General features: G+C 46.1%; 1 protein-coding gene across 1 annotated transcript in view; it reads left to right on the forward strand.

Annotated features, from left to right (window-relative positions):
* Positions 1-6184: 6184 nt before the first annotated feature.
* The window catches only part of LOC143804096 (vomeronasal type-2 receptor 26-like), a 32154-nt gene continuing 20621 nt past the window's right edge, over positions 6185-17717 (forward strand). Inside the window, exon 1 of the mRNA XM_077281833.1 lies at positions 6185-6309. Within this exon, the coding sequence (XP_077137948.1) occupies positions 6269-6309 (41 nt within the window). The 5' untranslated portion in view covers positions 6185-6268. The remainder of the gene's footprint in view (positions 6310-17717) is intronic.

Consider the following 17717-nt stretch of genomic DNA (forward strand, 5'->3'; position numbering starts at 1 on the left):
TCTGTGCTCGACCACAATTTAAATCTAATAAAACATAAATGAATCTTTATAGAATTTTGGGCATGAAACATTCAGGTAATATCAGGAGGACACTGATTTTTAAGGATTCTTTAAAAAAAAATAAAGAAATACATATTTTTCACAAATAATAAATAAGACAAATTAACCTGAAAGAAAAAGTTTGCGATCGTTGCACATGATATGCCATCGAGAGGCGGTGCTCAACAAGCTGTAAACAAAGGAAAAGTAATAATATTCAAAATAGGGGTAAAAAGTTGAACATACGGTTGTGGAGACACGGGGGTTGGCGGGTCGCCCAGGTCCGCTAGCCGGAACCACATGGACCAGGGATTGTCCCGCCAAATGCCCACTCTCCATTTAACTTGGGCATAACGTTAGTCAGACAACACAGTGTGAGGGTAAAACAGTGTGGCAATAATTTATTGAACTACAAAACATGCAGATAACACACAGAAGAGTCCCAGCAAAATACCCAAGATGATGCACATTACAGAGTCTCACCCTTCCGCTGACCCGCCGGGATAATGGCAGCTGTTACTTCAGAGCTCCCAGGGTCGGCTACCCCACTTGTGGCACACACACAGAGAGGAGGTAATGACAAGCATAGGAAGATGACAGTCCATTCACGTATGTGTCACAACCTGGCTTCTCCTAACATCTCCATGGAGCCAGGCGACCGGCGAGTCTCATTCCTGGCTTTCTCCAAATGTCTCCATGGTTCAGTGATGGTCAATGGATCAAATCTGTATTCTTGCAAGTGGGCCGAGAACCACTAGATTGATTCCTGTAGAATGATAGATTTGTGTCCCTCGTGATGGAACCATGATGTATTGCCTGCTGTCCTATCTCTGGTCCTTACGATGTATGGCTGTTTTGGCAGAATCTCTGGCTGTCTCTCTGTTTCTCTGTCTCTGAGTCTCTGTCAGATAGAGAGGCATGTCACCTATTTTAAGATTTAACATGTGTCCTTCAATCCAGCATCACAGATAAGAGGAAGAATGGTGACGACCAAGTCGCATTGTTTGATTATGTAATCCTCTGTTTTAAAAATCAGCAAACTACCTGGCCTAGAGAATGACTAATTGGCATATCAGTAAACATGACTAGTCATCAAGGATAAGTGCACAATACAAGTCTTTATTACAGGCTTACACAAAAAAAATCTGTTTCCTTGATCAACACATAAACTCAAAAGCCCACATACAGATTAACAGTCTATTCTTCTTGGTTTGCTAAAAAATAGTCATCTGGGTAATTAAGATACAATGCTGTGTCTCCACAATGGTAAATTGAAAATTTGCTCTGAGGTCTGCAGGACTGTACTGAATCCCTTTTGAGTTTTTTGAGCAAATACAACCTTATAAATGTCCAAGTGACTTCAGCAAGCATATAGTAACCATCAACCTGTTACAACACACTGCACTAATGCTTTTTAATTGTAAACATGACCAAAATATTACCCCTTTTGGCTGCTCAATTGCCTACTTTGCTGGTGTTTATTGAAAGGCAAATTGAAAAAATCTATGGCTTTTTCGCAAGGAGCATAAAAAGGTCTTTGTTTTGGAATCAACAACAAATTCGCTGATTATATAAAGAAGAAATAATGGCTTCTTAACAAGTCATACAAAAGTTATCCTTTTATTTTATAGAACAGGAATAGTGAAGTTTTTTTAAAAAAATGAAGAAGTAATGGCAGGCACGGTACTGATTAAGGAACGTGCCTCTGACTGCGGAGGCCCTATAACCAAAGCTAGAGGAAATGCTGGTCAGCGCCCAATTCCCCCCTTCCCACTACTAACCAGGTGATGCACTAATTTGGATGACTAACTGACCAATGGGGTTAAAGGGGAAGGGGCGTCTGGCCACAGCTACATGGGTTAAGTTCATGTGCCAGGGGTCAGTGCCTTTCTCTTTCTCCCCCGGGTGACCCCTGGAAGCTGTTGTTGTGTGCCCCCACAGAGACTGAGGTTTACTACCGCCAATCCAGTTAAAAATTTCAACCACAGAGCATGGAGCACAATACCCCTACAAAAGACAATTCACATTTCACTTACAGAGCATGGAGCACAATACCCTCACAAAAGCCGATTCACATTTCACCCTCAGAGCATGGAGCACAATAACCCAACAAAAGCAGATTCACATTTCACCCACAGAGCATGGAGCACAATACCCCCACAAAAGCCGATTCACATTTCACTCACAGAGCATGGAGCACAATAATCCCACAAAAGCCGATTCACATTTCACCCACAGAGCATGGAGCACAATACCCTCACAAAAGCCGATTCACATTTCACCCTCAGAGCATGGAGCACAATACCCTCACAAAAGCCGATTCACATTTCACTCACAGAGCATGGAGCACAATACCCTCACAAAAGCCGATTCACATTTCACTCACAGAGCATGGAGCACAATACCCTCACAAAAGCCGATTCACATTTCACCCTCAGAGCATGGAGCACAATAATCCCACAAAAGCCGATTCACATTTCACCCACAGAGCATGGAGCACAATACCCTCACAAAAGCCGATTCACATTTCACCCAGAGAGCAGGGAGCACAATACCCCCACAAAAGCCGATTCACATTTCACCCACAGAGCATGGAGCACAATACCCTCACAAAAGCCGATTCACATTTCACCCAGAGAGCAGGGAGCACAATACCCTCACAAAAGCCGATTCACATTTCACCCTCAGAGCATGGAGCACAATACCCTCACAAAAGCCGATTCACATTTCACTCACAGAGCATGGAGCACAATACCCTCACAAAAGCCGATTCACATTTCACCCTCAGAGCATGGAGCACAATAACCCAACAAAAGCAGATTCACATTTCACCCTCAGAGCATGGAGCACAATAACCCAACAAAAGCCGATTCACATTTCACTCACAGAGCATGGAGCACAATACCCTCACAAAAGCCGATTCACATTTCACCCTCAGAGCATGGAGCACAATAACCCAACAAAAGCAGATTCACATTTCACCCTCAGATCATGGAGCACAATAACCCAACAAAAGCCGATTCACATTTCACCCTCAGAGCATGGAGCACAATAACCCAACAAAAGCCGATTCACATTTCACCCAGAGAGCAGGGAGCACAATACCCCCACAAAAGCCGATTCACATTTCACTCACAGAGCATGGAGCACAATACCCTCACAAAAGCCGATTCACATTTCACCCAGAGAGCATGGAGCACAATACCCTCACAAAAGCCGATTCACATTTCACTCACAGAGCATGGAGCACAATACCCTCACAAAAGCCGATTCACATTTCACCCTCAGAGCATGGAGCACAATAACCCAACAAAAGCAGATTCACATTTCACCCACAGAGCATGGAGCACAATAACCCAACAAAAGCAGATTCACATTTCACCCACAGAGCATGGAGCACAATAATCCCACAAAAGCCGATTCACATTTCACCCACAGAGCATGGAGCACAATAATCCCACAAAAGCCGATTCACATTTCACCCACAGAGCATGGAGCACAATAATCCCACAAAAGCCGATTCACATTTCACCCACAGAGCATGGTGCACAATACCCCCAACAAACAGTGCACTTAATTTCAGCAACAGAGTATGGGGGCATTATACCCCAATTGTCCAAAACTTTACGCTCCAATCAGGTACGGACGGGGACTGAAATTCAGCCCTGGCATTTAAAATCACACAGGCCCACGCCGTCCCCGCCCCCGAGCACCTGATGTTGATATATTACTAATATTACCCTGGATTGAAGAAAGCAAAATTTACTACAAGGCCAATATTTCTAATGATACCCGTGGCCTGCTGGGATAAGTGACAGAGTCAGCGACCTTGTGCTCCGTCACAACTTTTAACAGTATGGGAGTCTTGAGAACACCAATTCTGCTAACAGCATAGCAGACAAGGCGGCCCACCACCAGACAGGCCCTTCTGCCATTTGCCAGAATTACCAGATGGACAGTCCAGCCCTGGCTCCAATACTGTATACTGCAGATGCATCCTAAAGAAAACATAGTAGGTCCAGAATCCTGAACAGTTTACCTCGAATCTACCTTGAAAAAATTACTGTTCAAAGCAGGCGACCAGGCCTGAGCCGGGGTCTGTAGCACCAGTCTGGATTAGACGATTATGCAAACTTTTTTTGGCCCCATAAATTTCACCCACAGAGCACAGTGCACAATACCCTCACAGAGAAAGTTTACAAGTGTCAGCCTCAGAGCATGGAGAACAATATTCTTCAGGGCATGTTTTGGGTATTTTATTAAAATGTTAAAGGAAATAGAGAATAAAATACAAAACCAAACAATTATATGGAACCAAGAGGCCGAGGTCCAAGTCGAGGATGAGGTACACGTCGTGATTTAGGTCAAACAGTCCAAGCAGGAAGTAGCCAACATTTTTTTAATAGTTATATATATATATAAGAGTTTTTGGCAAAGCCAGCTCACCGCTTTGAAGGAACCGGAATACATCCAACCTGTGGTTACAGTTTGCACGTAAAACGGATTGGGACAAATCCACACATGTAAAGAAAAAACTTTTTGCTTCTCCAGCGATCAGTCCAATGGTAGAGTAAAATATAACTTTTATTTATCCATTAAAAAGTTCCAGATTTCTTCAGTTACAATATTGCATACATTCAATCCCTTATGGACGACATGTTTGGACTCCACGTGTGTCTTCCTCCAGGTCCAGATGAGCACTGAATCAAGACCGCAAATGTAGTATAGGGAAGGGAAAAAACCCATATGGGCCTCTTTTTCTTTTTTTTTGTAACCACAGGCTGGATGTATTCCGGTTTCTTCAAAGCGGTGAGCTGGCTTTGGCAAAAACTCTTTTTTATATATTTTTGTGGGATGTAAAAGCCTTGCTCAAAACCGCTGAAAAACAAATTGCCTTCTAATATTAATGCTTAACAACATGGATCTTTCAAACGAGGGTTTGGTGGATACTGACAATTACACAGCTAGATTGCATAAATCAGCAGATATTTTTACTGAAGATAATGAAAGCACAGCAGAAGGCGAAAATGATCTGAAAACTCCTATGAGAAAGCTGGAATCTGCAAAGCATAAGGAGCGCAGGCTCTGGTGGGATCACAACTCACTTAGTAATTGTGAAGATAAGAATATGATCCCCAGAGGCTTAAGAATAAAAAACTAACGACTGCAAATTATGGAGACTAAAATGGGAAGAAATTTTAAGCAACTGTTCAATGGATCTCATCCACCTGATTATTGAAGAGGAAGAAAAAGAACTAAACACCATTAAAACCACAATTAAATCCCTGCAAGATCAAAGTAAATCTTTTCAAAACAGCAAGAAATATAAAAAATGACAACGAAGAATGGATAAAAATTTAATTAAACTTGAAAACACAATAACTGAAACGAAGCGAAGAAAGTTTAAAAGGGATTTGGAGGACTATAAAAACAACATGGTTTATGAGTGGAACAAAAGCCCTCGTCCCATTCTTAGAAAGCCGAGAAAGAGTAAAAACAATAAGAAATATCCTTTGTCTGCTCAACCAAAAGTAACGTTCTCAACTTCAGAGCAATCATCAGTGAAGTCGTCAGATGAAGCTTCAGACACCTCAGTGAGCACAGGTGCCGAAACACGTAATCCTAAAGCCAAACCTAATGTGAACAATGGAGATGTGGTCACAATGAGGTCAAAAAACGGAGGAAAAGAGGGGGGCGCAAGCATCGAAGGAGGGGGTTACCAGACACGGGGGCAGAACCGGAATCGGTAAATATCCCAATTTGGAACCTATCCAGCTATGTGCTTTCCCAAGCCCAGATATCCCTGTTATCAAAGGGACTGGGCTTCTCCCATACTAAAGACTTCAGGGTGTACCAGACCATTATGGATATCAACAGGTTTGCACGGAACTTAAAGGGACTCTGTCACCTGAATTTGGAGGGAACAATTTTCAGCCATATGGGCGGGGTTTTCGGGTGTTTGATTCACCCTTTCCTTAACCGCTGGCTGCATGCTGGCTGCAATATTGGATTGAAGTTCATTCTCTGTCCTCCGTAGTACATGCCTGCACAAGGCAAGATTGACCACATACCTTCCAGGGGATGTGTTCCTGTGATGTCAGAGAGGTCTTATTTGCTTCCTGGTTGCAGGGCACATTTAGGGAGGAAAAGGTCATGTGTGAGTTTGGAGCTGGGTGGTGCTCCTGAAAGTCCAGGAAGATACTGAGGGTCTGGACTAAGGACAGGACCCATGGGAAGCCAGTTTATGAAGCCTGAAAAACAGTTAATCAGGTAACCCAGAGCATGGGGAATTGTGTGCATTGATTGGTGTCAGTCATTGACTGATATTTCTATTTCTCAACCAAGCGTTCCCCTCCCGCTCCTGTAAAAACTCAAAAAAACTAGAGGAAAAGTCCATCCTCAATTATTATTATTATTATTTATTATTATTTATATAGCAGCATTGATTCCATGGTGCTGTACACGAGAAGGGGTTGCATACAAATTACCGATATCACTTACAGTAAACAATCTAGCAATGACAGACTGGTATAGAGGGGCCAGGACCCTGCCCTTGCGGGCTTACATTCTACAGAATGGTGGGGAAGGAGACAGTAGGTTGAGGGTTGCAGGAGCTCCGGTGTTGGTGAGGCAGTATCTCCGGTAGTGGTGAGGAGGCAGCGGGGTCAGTGCAGGCTGTAGGCTTTCCTGGAGAGATGAGTTTTAAGGTTACATCTGAAGGATCCGAATGTGGTTGATAGTTGGACATATTGGGGCAAAGAATTCTAGAGGATGGGGGATATTTGGGAGAAGTCTTGGAGGCGGTTGGGTGAGGAGCGAATAAGTGTGGAGGAGAGTAGGAGGTCTTGGGAGGACCGGAGATTACGTGAGGGAATATATATGGAGATTAGGTCAGAGATATATGGAGGAGACAGGTTATAGATGGCCTTGTAGGTCAGTATTAGTAATTTCAACTGGATACGCTGAGGGAATGGGAGCTGTTGTGAACTCTGTTCGTGGGCTCCCTCTTGTGGTCACAACAGGTACTGTGTGAGTGTTGTCTTTGGGCTCCCTCTGGTGGTTTTGTTTATCTTCCTGCGGGTTTGTGGCTGGGATCAGCTGTCTCGTTATCCACCAGTGAGGTTTCCTATTTAGCTCAGCTGCAACTTCACTTGTTGCCTGCTGTCAATGTGTTCAGACCTATTCTGATTTCATCTGACTACGTTTGGTCTCAGTCTTTCCAAGACAAGCTAAGTTTTGCTTTTCAGTTTTGTTTTCTCATCAGTTATCAATATGTGCTCTGTGTATGATGAGTTTAATCCAGCTTGCTAACATGTGATTTCCTGCTTGCTGGTAGCTCTGGGGTTCAGACTTGCTCCCCTCACACCGTTAGCTGGTGTGAGGGGCTCGCGCATTCTCTGAGTGGATTTTTAGAGGGTTTTTTACTGACCGCATAGATCCCTTTCTATTTTCTGCTATCTAGTATTAGCGGGCCTCCTTTGCTAAATCTGATTCATCTCTGTGTTTGTACTTTCCCCTTAACTCACCATTATTATCTGTGGGGGGCTTTTCTATATCTTTGGGGATCATTTCTCTGAGGCAAGGGAGGTCTTGCTTTCTCTCTAGGAGTAGTCAGTTCCTCAGGCCGTGACAAGACGTCTAGGATTTTAGGCACGTTCCACGGCTACCTATAGTTGTGTGTGGTTAGGATCAGGTATGCGGTCAGTCCAGTTACCACCCCCCCAGAGCTGGTTTATTGTTTAGTACTTAGCAGGTCAGGTTTTCAGATCCCCTGCCACTGGGATCATAACAAGGAGCCATTGAAGAGATTTGCAAAGGGGAAAAGCGGAGGAGTAGCGAGGAGAGAGATGAATTAGTCGGGCAGCAAAGTTAAGGCTGGACTGGAGGGGTGCGAGGGTGTTAGCAGGGAGGCCACAGAAAAGGATGTTGCAGTAGTAGAGGCGGGAGATGATGAGGGCATGCACAAGCATTTTAGTAGATTGAGGTTTGAGGAAAGGATGGATTCTGGAGATATTTTTGAGCTGGAGGAGACAGGAGGTGGAAAAAGCTTGAATGTGCGGTTTGAAGGAAAGGGCAGAGTTAAAGGTTACTCCGAGGCAGCGGACTTCTGGTACGGGGAAAGCGTGATGTCGTTAATTGTCAGGTAAGGAGAAGATCTATGAGATGGAGGAAAGATGATGAGTTCAGGTTTGTCCACATTGAGTTTGAGGAAGCGAGAGGAGAAGAAGGAGGATGTGGTTGATAGACACTCTGGGATTCTGGACAGCAGATAGGTGACATCTGGGCCAGAGAGATAGATCTAAGTGTCATCAGCATAAAGGTGGTACTGGAATCCATGGGACTTTATGAGTTGTCCCAAGCCAAGTGTATAGATTGAGAAGAGTAGGGATCCTAGAACAGAGCCTTGGGGGACTCCAACAGATAGAGGGTGGGATGAGGAGGTAGTGTGGGAGACGCTGAATGTGCGGTTGGAAAGGTATGAGGAGATCCAGGATAGGGCGAGGTCTTTGATGCCAAAGGAGGAGAGGATCTGTAGTAGGAGGCAGTGGTCAACTGTGTCGAAAGCAGAGGACAGGTCTAGAAGGAGGAGTATAGAGTATTGTCCGTTAGCTTTGGCTGTAAGTAGGTCATTAGTAATTTTGGTCAGGGCTGTCTCAGTGGAGTGATGGGGCAGAAACCAGATTGTAGATTGTCAAAGAGCAAGTTAGATGAGTGGTGGGAGAAAAGTTTAGTATGGGCGTGCTGCTCTTGGAGTTTGGAAGCAAAAGGGAGCAGCAATATTGAGTGATAGCTGAACATAGCGGTTGGGTCAAGAGTTGGCTTTTTAAGAATAGGTGTGATTGCGGCATGTTTGAAAGCAGAAGGGAAGGTACCAGAAGTTAGTGATAGGCTGAAGAGGTGGGTTAGGGATGGGAAAAGAGTGGTGGTGAGGTTGGGAAGGAGGTGGGATGGGATGGGGTCAAGCGCACAGGTGGTGAGGTGCGATTTGGAGAGGAGACAATTAAGCTCCCCTTCAGTGATGTTGGAGAGGGAGGTTATGGGGTTTGGGCATTGGTCTGGTATACAAAGGGTTGGGGTGGTTGAACAATGAAGACTTGCCTTGTTTGGTCGATCTTATTTTTGAAGTGTGTGGCAAAGTCCTCAGCAGAGATGAGGGAGGTTGGAGGGGGCAGTGGTGGGCGGAGGAGGGAGTTAAAAGTTTTGAATAAGTGTTTGGGTTTGTAGGATAGGGAAGATACAAGGGTTGTGAAGTAGGCCTGTTTAACAGAGGTGAGGGCAAATTTGAAATCAAGTGTTGCCTGCTTGAATGCAGTGAAATAGTTTTGCGAATTTATTTCCTTCCAACGCCACTCTGCACACTTGCCCTGGACACTTGCCTGAGCTTTTATAGTAGTGTTATTGTTCCAGGGTTGTCTGTTTTATACGTCAGACTCTGTCATGAACGAGATGTGTAAGCGTATCAATAGCTGATGCGGGAGTGGCATGTAGAAAGCAGTGGCACTGTCTGTGTCGTGGAGTGAGAATATGGTTGCCAGTGGTAGAATAGAGTCAGAAGCATGTGGGTGTCTAGGTGTGCGAGGTTTCTGTTTCTGCAGGGGCGCGCATGTTGCTGGACATGGGTGAAGAGGACAGGGATGAGAAAGTGAGTAGATGGTGGTCGGATAGAGGGAGAGGGGAGGTGGTGAAGTTAGATAGAGAGCAGAGACGGGTGAAGACAAGGTCTAATGTATGTCAATCTGTGTAGGTGGCTGCAGAGGACCACTGAGTAAGTCCAAAAAATGAAGTAAGAGACATAAGTTTGGAGGCTGTTGACTGAAGGGTATCAGTGTAGATACACTCACCGGCCACTTTATTAGGTACACCATGCTAGTAACGGGTTGGACCCCCTTTTGCCTTCAGAACTGCCTCAATTCTTCGTGGCATAGATTTCAACAAGGTGCTGGAAGCATTCCTCAGAGATTTTGGTCCATATTGACATGATGGCATCACACAGTTGCCGCAGATTTGTCAGCTGCACATCCCAAAGATGCTCCATACAAGGCAGGATGGATCCATGCTTTCATGTTGTTTACGCCAAATTCTGACCCTACCATCCGAATGTCGCAGCAGAAATCGAGACTCATCAGACCAAGCAACGTTTTTCCAATCTTCTACTGTCCAATTTCGATGAGCTTGTACAAATTGTAGCCTCAGTTTCCTGTTCTTAGCTGAAAGGAGTGGTACCCAGTGTGGTCTTCTGCTGCTGTAGCCCATCTGCCTCAAAGTTCGACGCACTGTGCATTCAGAGATGCTCTTAGGCCTACCTTGGTTGTAACGGGTGGCGATTTGAGTCACTGTTGCCTTTCTATCAGCTCGAACCAGTCTGCCCATTCTCCTCTGACCTCTGGCATCAACAAGGCATTTCCGCCCACAGAACTGCCGCTCACTGGATTTTTTTTCTTTTTCGGACCATTCTCTGTAAACCCTAGAGATGGTTGTGCGTGAAAATCCCAGTAGATCAGCAGTTTCTGAAATACTCAGACCAGCCCTTCTGGCACCAACAACCATGCCACGTTCAAAGGCACTCAAATCACCTTTCTTCCCCATACTGATGCTCGGTTTGAACTGCAGGAGATTGTCTTGACCATGTCTACATGCCTAAATGCACTGAGTTGCCGCCATGTGATTGGCTGATTAGAAATTAAGTGTTAACAAGAAGTTGGACAGGTGTACCTAATAAAGTGGCCGGTGAGTGTATGTTGAAGTCACCTATGATGATAGTGGGGATGTCAGTGGAAAGAAAGTGAAGAAGCCAGGTAGAGAATTGGTCAATAAAGGCAGTGGCCGGGCCTGGAGGTAGGTATATGACAGCCACTTGGAGGTTGGAGGGAGAGTAAATGCGGACAGAGTGGACTTCAATAGAGGGGAGGATAAGAGAGGGAAGAGGTGGGATTGGGTTAAAGGTGCAGTTAGAAGAAAGAAGGCCCACTCCTCCACCGTGTCTGTTGCCAGGGCGAGGAGTATGGTAAAATGGAGGCCGCCGTAACAGAGCAGCAGGGGAGGTGGTGTCAGAGGGTGTCAGCCATGTTTCTGTGAGGCTGAGGAAGGAAAGATTGCGAGAGAAAAAGAGGTCATGAATCACATGAAGCTTATTGCAGATTGAGCGGGCTTTCCAGAGTGCTCCAGAGAGAGGGGGAGCAAGGGGGTGGGCGTCAGAGGTAAGGGTTTTACGTTGGATAGATTGCGGTAGTTCATATCAGATAGGGAGCGGTAGGAGGGGGAATTAATGGGAAGTATTAGCTGTGGGGGTCCAGGATTGGGAGATATGTTGCCAGCAGTGAGGAGAAGCAGAGAGAGGGAGAACAGGTGGGAGAAGGAGAGTGGGCGGCTTGTTTTATGTTTTATTAGGAGAGATCTGAGGTTGAGGAGCATGTCAGCAGAGGAGGTCAGGCGAGGAGGTAAGAGGGAAAGGGGAATATTGCAAAATATTATGGGGAATATTACAAAATCACCCAAATATACAGTATATACACATCAGAGGAGGTGCCGTGGATAAAGTCTTTGAAGCTGAATCGCTGCTCCACCTTATACTGTCTCACAGAGAGACCCCTCTTTCAGAGAACAGATAGGGAAACAAGTTTTTCCTGTAGTTTACTGCGTGCTATGTCAGCACCTAAATGTTGCATAGAGTTCTTAGTTATTATGTAGCACGGAAACGCAGGGACAAATCTAGTATTCCTGGCCGTGGATTGCGTTAGGAGAATCGTGGTCCATAGAGTCAATATACCTAATTAACTAAAAGGTTTTGTTCCGGCCGTGTGTCTTTTGGTGCCAAAATATATTGGGATGCGTGCACGTTTACTTACTGCGGAGTCGCCGTGAGCCTTTAATGTTTCTCACCTCCGGGTCTGCGCCGGACGACACTATCAGGACACGCAGGAGGATGCAGAGCTTTTCCAGATGATGAGCAATACAAGGAGACTTGTTCTATAATGCTTCCACAGAATGCGACACCTTTCACTTCACAGGACCCAGGCTCCTTCTGTTCTCTAACAACTTTTACATCAGGAATATCCTCACATTCAGACAGGTACGGTTACTATTTCAGTTCAGCTTCAATCTGACACTGTTCTTTGCTCAGTCAGATGCTTTCACGAGGGGATTTCACCACATTCCCCTCCAGCACAGTTTCATACCCTCCTCAATCCTGTAGTCTCTGCACAAGATGGCCGAGCTTCTTTTTCCTGACTTTTTGTTTATAAAACCCTCCCTTTACTTCCTACAGTCATCACAGTCTCTTAACCATACTTAAACAACAGCGACATCTTGTGGCCAGTTACCAACATTGGCTACAAAGAAAAATCCTTTGACAAGTACAATGATTATCCAGGAGTGTGTACAATTACATTTATCTTCAATTATTCTACCCTGGTGAGCCGACACACATCTCACACCTGTATAAGTAGGGCTCCCAGACAGCCAGACCTGCACTTACTTTCAGTCAGCTACCTGTGTTACTATTCTTACATTTTTCTATCAATTGTACTGTATGAAACTGATGTTTGTGCCATCTGAGTGTGGCTGGAATAAAAAAAAATTGGAGGTGTTGCATGATGTATCAGGTCGCCAAGCTAAGAAGGCTTACCCCGCTCCCTTCACCACCAGGTCCTCATTGAAACTCCGATTCCAAGCTGTAAATGCTTGGCCAGACCCTGATACCTCCTGCATGGCCCATGGCTGACTGCTGCTATGACATTTGCAAATTTTTACTGTGGGTCAATTGATGCCACTTTTCATGGTGTCTTCTCCTATCTTTAAGGTACCGTCTCACAAAACGATTTACCAACGATCACGACCAGCGATACGACCTGGCCATGATCGTTGGTAAGTCGTTGTGTGGTCGCTGGGGAGCTGTCACACAGACAGCTCTCCAGCGACCAACGATGCCGAGGTTCGCTGGTAACCAGGGTAAACATCGGGTTACTAAGCGCAGGGCCGCGCTTAGTAACCCAATGTTTACCCTGGTTACCAAAAAAACAAACAGTACATACTCACCTTTCGGTGTCCGTCAGGTCCCTTGCCGTCTGCTTCCTGCACTGACTGAGTGCCGGCCGTAAAGTGAAAGCACAGCACAGCAGTGACGTCACCGCTGCGCTCTGCTCTCACTGTACGGCCGGCAGTCAGTCAGTGCAGGAAGCAGACGGCAAGGGACCTGACGGACACCGAAAGGTGAGTATGTACTGTTTTTTTTTTTTTACATTTACGATGGTAACCAGGGTAAACATCGGGTTACTAAGCACGGCCCTGCGCTTAGTAACCCGATGTTTACCCTGGTTACCAGCGAAGACATCGCTGAATCCGTGTCACACACACCGATTCAGCGATGTCAGCGGGACCTCAACGACCAAAAAAAGGTCCAGGAGATTCCGACACGACCAGCGATCTCACAGCAGGGGCCTGGTCGCTGGTACGTGTCACACATAGCGAGATCGCTACTGAGGTCGCTGTTGCGTCACAAAACTTGTGACTCAGCAGCGATCTCGCTAGCGACCTCGCTATGTGAGACGGGGCCTTTAGCTGTTTTGGAAGCTTTTTGTCACCCTTTAGGGTGTTGTGTATATGTTTGGTTTTGCCTCCTATTGAATCTAATGAAGTTTGGGTACGCTCGTAGAAACATTCTGTGAATTGAACCGAACCTTGAAAAATTTGCTCATCTCTACCAAAGATGAGAAAATCATTTCATGGAGAATAAAATTAGCCTTGAATTTCATGAAAAATATGTGATTGGCCAGAATCCAAATGTTTCCGTGATTTGATTTGTACTAATCAAACCAAATTGTGGCCATGTGTGCTGGAGCTGGTGTTTTTACCCCAGGCGCTCTCCAGGGGGCGCTATAAATACAATCCTCCAGCAGTTTCTGTAGAGAAGATCACATATAGAAGAAATGCAGGATCCAGCGTTCTCCTAACCAGCGATCACTGGGGAACATCTGATCGGAGAGGGATATCTGTGAATACATGTAGGGTCCCGGGGGTCTCCCCTGGATATTCTCCGTCTATCCTCCAGAGATAGGACTCCCACCTGCCTGGCTTTATTTCTATGGTTGAACTTGTAAAAATATTTATACAAGTTCTTCTCACTAAATTATAATATCATCAAGAAGTGAATCTTAAATACAAAAAGTGAATCTCATATATTCTATAGAGTCATTATTATTATTATTTTTATTATTTATTTATATAGCACCATTAATTCCATTGTGCTGTACATGAGAAAGGGGTTACATACAGGGTTATAGATATCCTTTACAGTACACAAATTTACGATGACAGACTGGTACAGAGGGGAGAGGACTCTGTCCTTGCGGACTTACATTCTACGGGATACTGGGGAAGCGACAGAAGGTCGGGGGTGCGGCAGCTCTGGTGGTGGTGAGGCGGCAGCTCTGGTGATGGTGACACGGCAGCTCTGGTGGTTGGTGAGGTGGCAGCTTGCGTGGCTGGTGAGGCTGCAGAATGGTTATTGCAGGCTGTAGGCTTTCCTGAAGAGATGGGTCTTCAGGTTCCGACTGAAGGATCCGAGGGTGGTGGATAGTCAGACGTGTTGAGGCGTGGAATTCCAGAGGATGGGGGATATTCAGGAGAAATCTTGGAAGCGGTTGTGTGAGAGGAACGAATAAGTGTGGAGGAGAGTAGGAGGTCTTGGGAGGATCGAAGATTACATGAGGGAAGATAGTGGGAGATTAGTTCAGAGATATAGGGAGGGGACAGGTTGTGGATGGCTTTGTAGATCAGTGTTAGTAGTTTGAACTCGATTCGTTGGGGAATTGGAAGCCAGTTCAGGGATTTGCAGAGGGGAGAAGCAGGGGAGTAGCGAGGAGAGAGGTGGATTAGCTGGGCAGCAGAGTTGAGGATGGACTTTAGAGGTGCAAGAGAGTTAGCGGGGAGGCCACAGAGGAGGGTTTTTCAGAAATCGAGGTGGGAGATGATGAGGGCATGCACAAGAGTTTAGTAGATTGTGGGGTGAGGAAGGGAAGGATGGTGGCAAGAGTTTGGTTTGAACGACAGGGCAGAGTCGAGAATTACCCCGAGGCAGCGGATTTCAGGTGCGGGAGAGAGCTTGATGCCGTTTACCATAATAGATAGATCAGGTAGGGGGGATACGCGAGATGGGGAAAAGATGATGAGTTCGGTTTTGTCTACATTGATTTTTAGGAAGCGAGAGTTGAAGAAGGAGGATATGGCTGATAGACATACCGGGATTCTGGACAGCCGAGAGGTGACATCTGAGCTAGAGAGGTATATGAGTTGTCCCAGGCCAAGGGTAAAGATGGAAAAAAGTAGAGGCCCCAGGACAGAGCCTTGAGGGACTCCAACAGAGAGAGGGAGGGATGAGAAGTTAGTGTAGGAGTGGGAAAAGCTAAATGTGCAGTCGGAAAGGTATGAGGCAATCCAGTACAGGGCAATGCCTTTGATGCCAAGGGAAGAAAGAATCTGTAGCAGTAGGCAATGGTCGACTGTGTCGAAAGCAGAGGACTAGTGTTGAGCGATACCGTCCGATACTTGAAAGTATCGGTATCGGAAAGTATCGGCCGATACCGGCAAAGTATCGGATCCAATCCGATACCGATACCCGATACCAATACAAGTCAATGGGACTCATGTATCAGACGGTATCCCTGATGGTTCCCAGGGTCTGAAGGAGAGGAAACTCTCCTTCAGGCCCTGGGATCCATATTAATGTGTAAAATAAAGAATTAAAATAAAAAATATTGCTATACTCACCTCTCCGACGCAGCCTGCACCTTACCGAGGGAAGCGGCAGCGTTCTTTGTTTAAAATTCGCGCTTTTCTTTCCTTTACGTGAAGTCCCGGCTTGTGATTGGTCACGTGCCGCCCATGTGGCCGGGACGCAACCAATCACAGCAAGCCGTGACGTAATTTCAGGTCCTTCAGGATTTTAAAATTACGTTCCGGCGTTGTGATTGGTTGCGTCGCAGTCACATGGGCGACGCAACCAATCACAGCAAGCCGTGACGTAATTTCAGGTCCTTCAGGATTTTAAAATTACGTCCCGGCTTTGTGATTGGTTGCGTCGCGGTCAACCAATCACAAGCCGGGAGGCTGGACACACGCGCATTTTAAAATGCGCGCTTGTCCAACCTCCCGTGACGTCCCGGCTTGTGATTGGTTGCTTCGCGGTCAACCAATCACAAGCCGGGAGGCTGGACACGCGCGCATTTTAAAATGCGCGCTTGTCCAACCTCCCGTGACGTCCCGGCTTGTGATTGGTTGCTTCGCGGTCAACCAATCACAAGCCTGGAGGCTGGACACGCGCGCATTTTAAAATGCGCGCTTGTCCAGCCTCCCGGCTTGTGATTGGTTGATCGCGACGCAACCAATCACAAGCCGGGACGTCACGGGAGGCTGGACAAGCGCGCATTTTAAAATGCGCGCGTGTCCAGCCTCCCGTGACGTCACGGCTTGTGATTGGTTGCGTCGCCCATGTGACTGCGACGCAACCAATCACAAAGCCGGGACGTAATTTTAAAATCCTTAAGGACCTGAAATTACGTCACGGCTTGCTGTGATTGGTTGCGTCGCCCATGTGACTGCGACACAACCAATCACAAAGCCGGGACTTCACGTAAGGAAAGAAAAGCGCAAATTTTAAACAAAGAACGCTGCCGCTTCCCTCGGTAAGGTGCAGGCTGCGTCGGAGAGGTGAGTATAGCAATATTTTTTATTTTAATTCTCTCTTTTACACATTTTTACATTAATGTTGTTTCGATACCGATACCCGATACCACAAAAGTATCGGATCTCGGTATCGGAATTCCGATACAGCAAATATCGGCCGATACCCGATACTTGCGGTATCGGAATGCTCAACACTACAGAGGACAGGTCGAGAAGGAGGAGTATGGAGAACTGTCTGTTAGCTTTGGCTGTGAGTAAGTCATTATTAATTTTGATCAGAGCAGTTTCGGTGGAGTGGTGGGGGCGGAAGCCTGATTGGAGGTTGTCAAGGAGAGAGTTAGATGAGAGGTGGAAGGAAAGTTGAGCATGGACATGCTGCTCAAGGAGTTTGGAAGCAAACGGGAGCAGTGATATGCGGCGATAGCTGGGCATAGCAGTTGGGTCAAGGTTAGCTTTTTTGAGGATGGGTGTGATGTTTGAAGGCAGAGGGGAAGGTACCAGAAGATAACAATAGGTTGAAGGGATGGGTTAGGGCTGGAATGAGCATGTTAGTGAGGTTGGGGAGCAGGTGGGAAGGGATGGGGTCAAGTGCACAGGTGGTGAGGTGTGATTTGGAAAGGAGATGAGTAAGTTCTCCTTCAGTGATGTTGGAGAGGGAAGTTATTAGGGAAGGGCAGAGGTATGTTATATGGAGTGGTTGGGGTGATGGAACAGTAAAGGTTTGCCTTGTATGGTCGATCTTGTTTTTGAAGTAGGTGGCAAAGTCCTCAGAAGAGATGAGGGGAGTTGGAGGTGGCAGTGGTGGGCGGAGGAGAGACTTAAATGTGCTGAATAGTTGTTTTGGGTTGTAGGATACAAGGTTAGTAAAATAGGTCTGTTTAGCAGAAGTGAGGACTAGTTTGAAGGTAATTGTAGCTTGTTTGAAAGCAGTGAAGTCGTCTGGCAGGCGTGTTTTCTTCCAATGCTGCTCCATGACCCTGGATGCTTGTCGGAGTTTT

Source organism: Ranitomeya variabilis, chromosome 2, assembly GCF_051348905.1.
Source record: "Ranitomeya variabilis isolate aRanVar5 chromosome 2, aRanVar5.hap1, whole genome shotgun sequence".
Lineage (NCBI taxonomy): Eukaryota > Metazoa > Chordata > Amphibia > Anura > Dendrobatidae > Ranitomeya > Ranitomeya variabilis.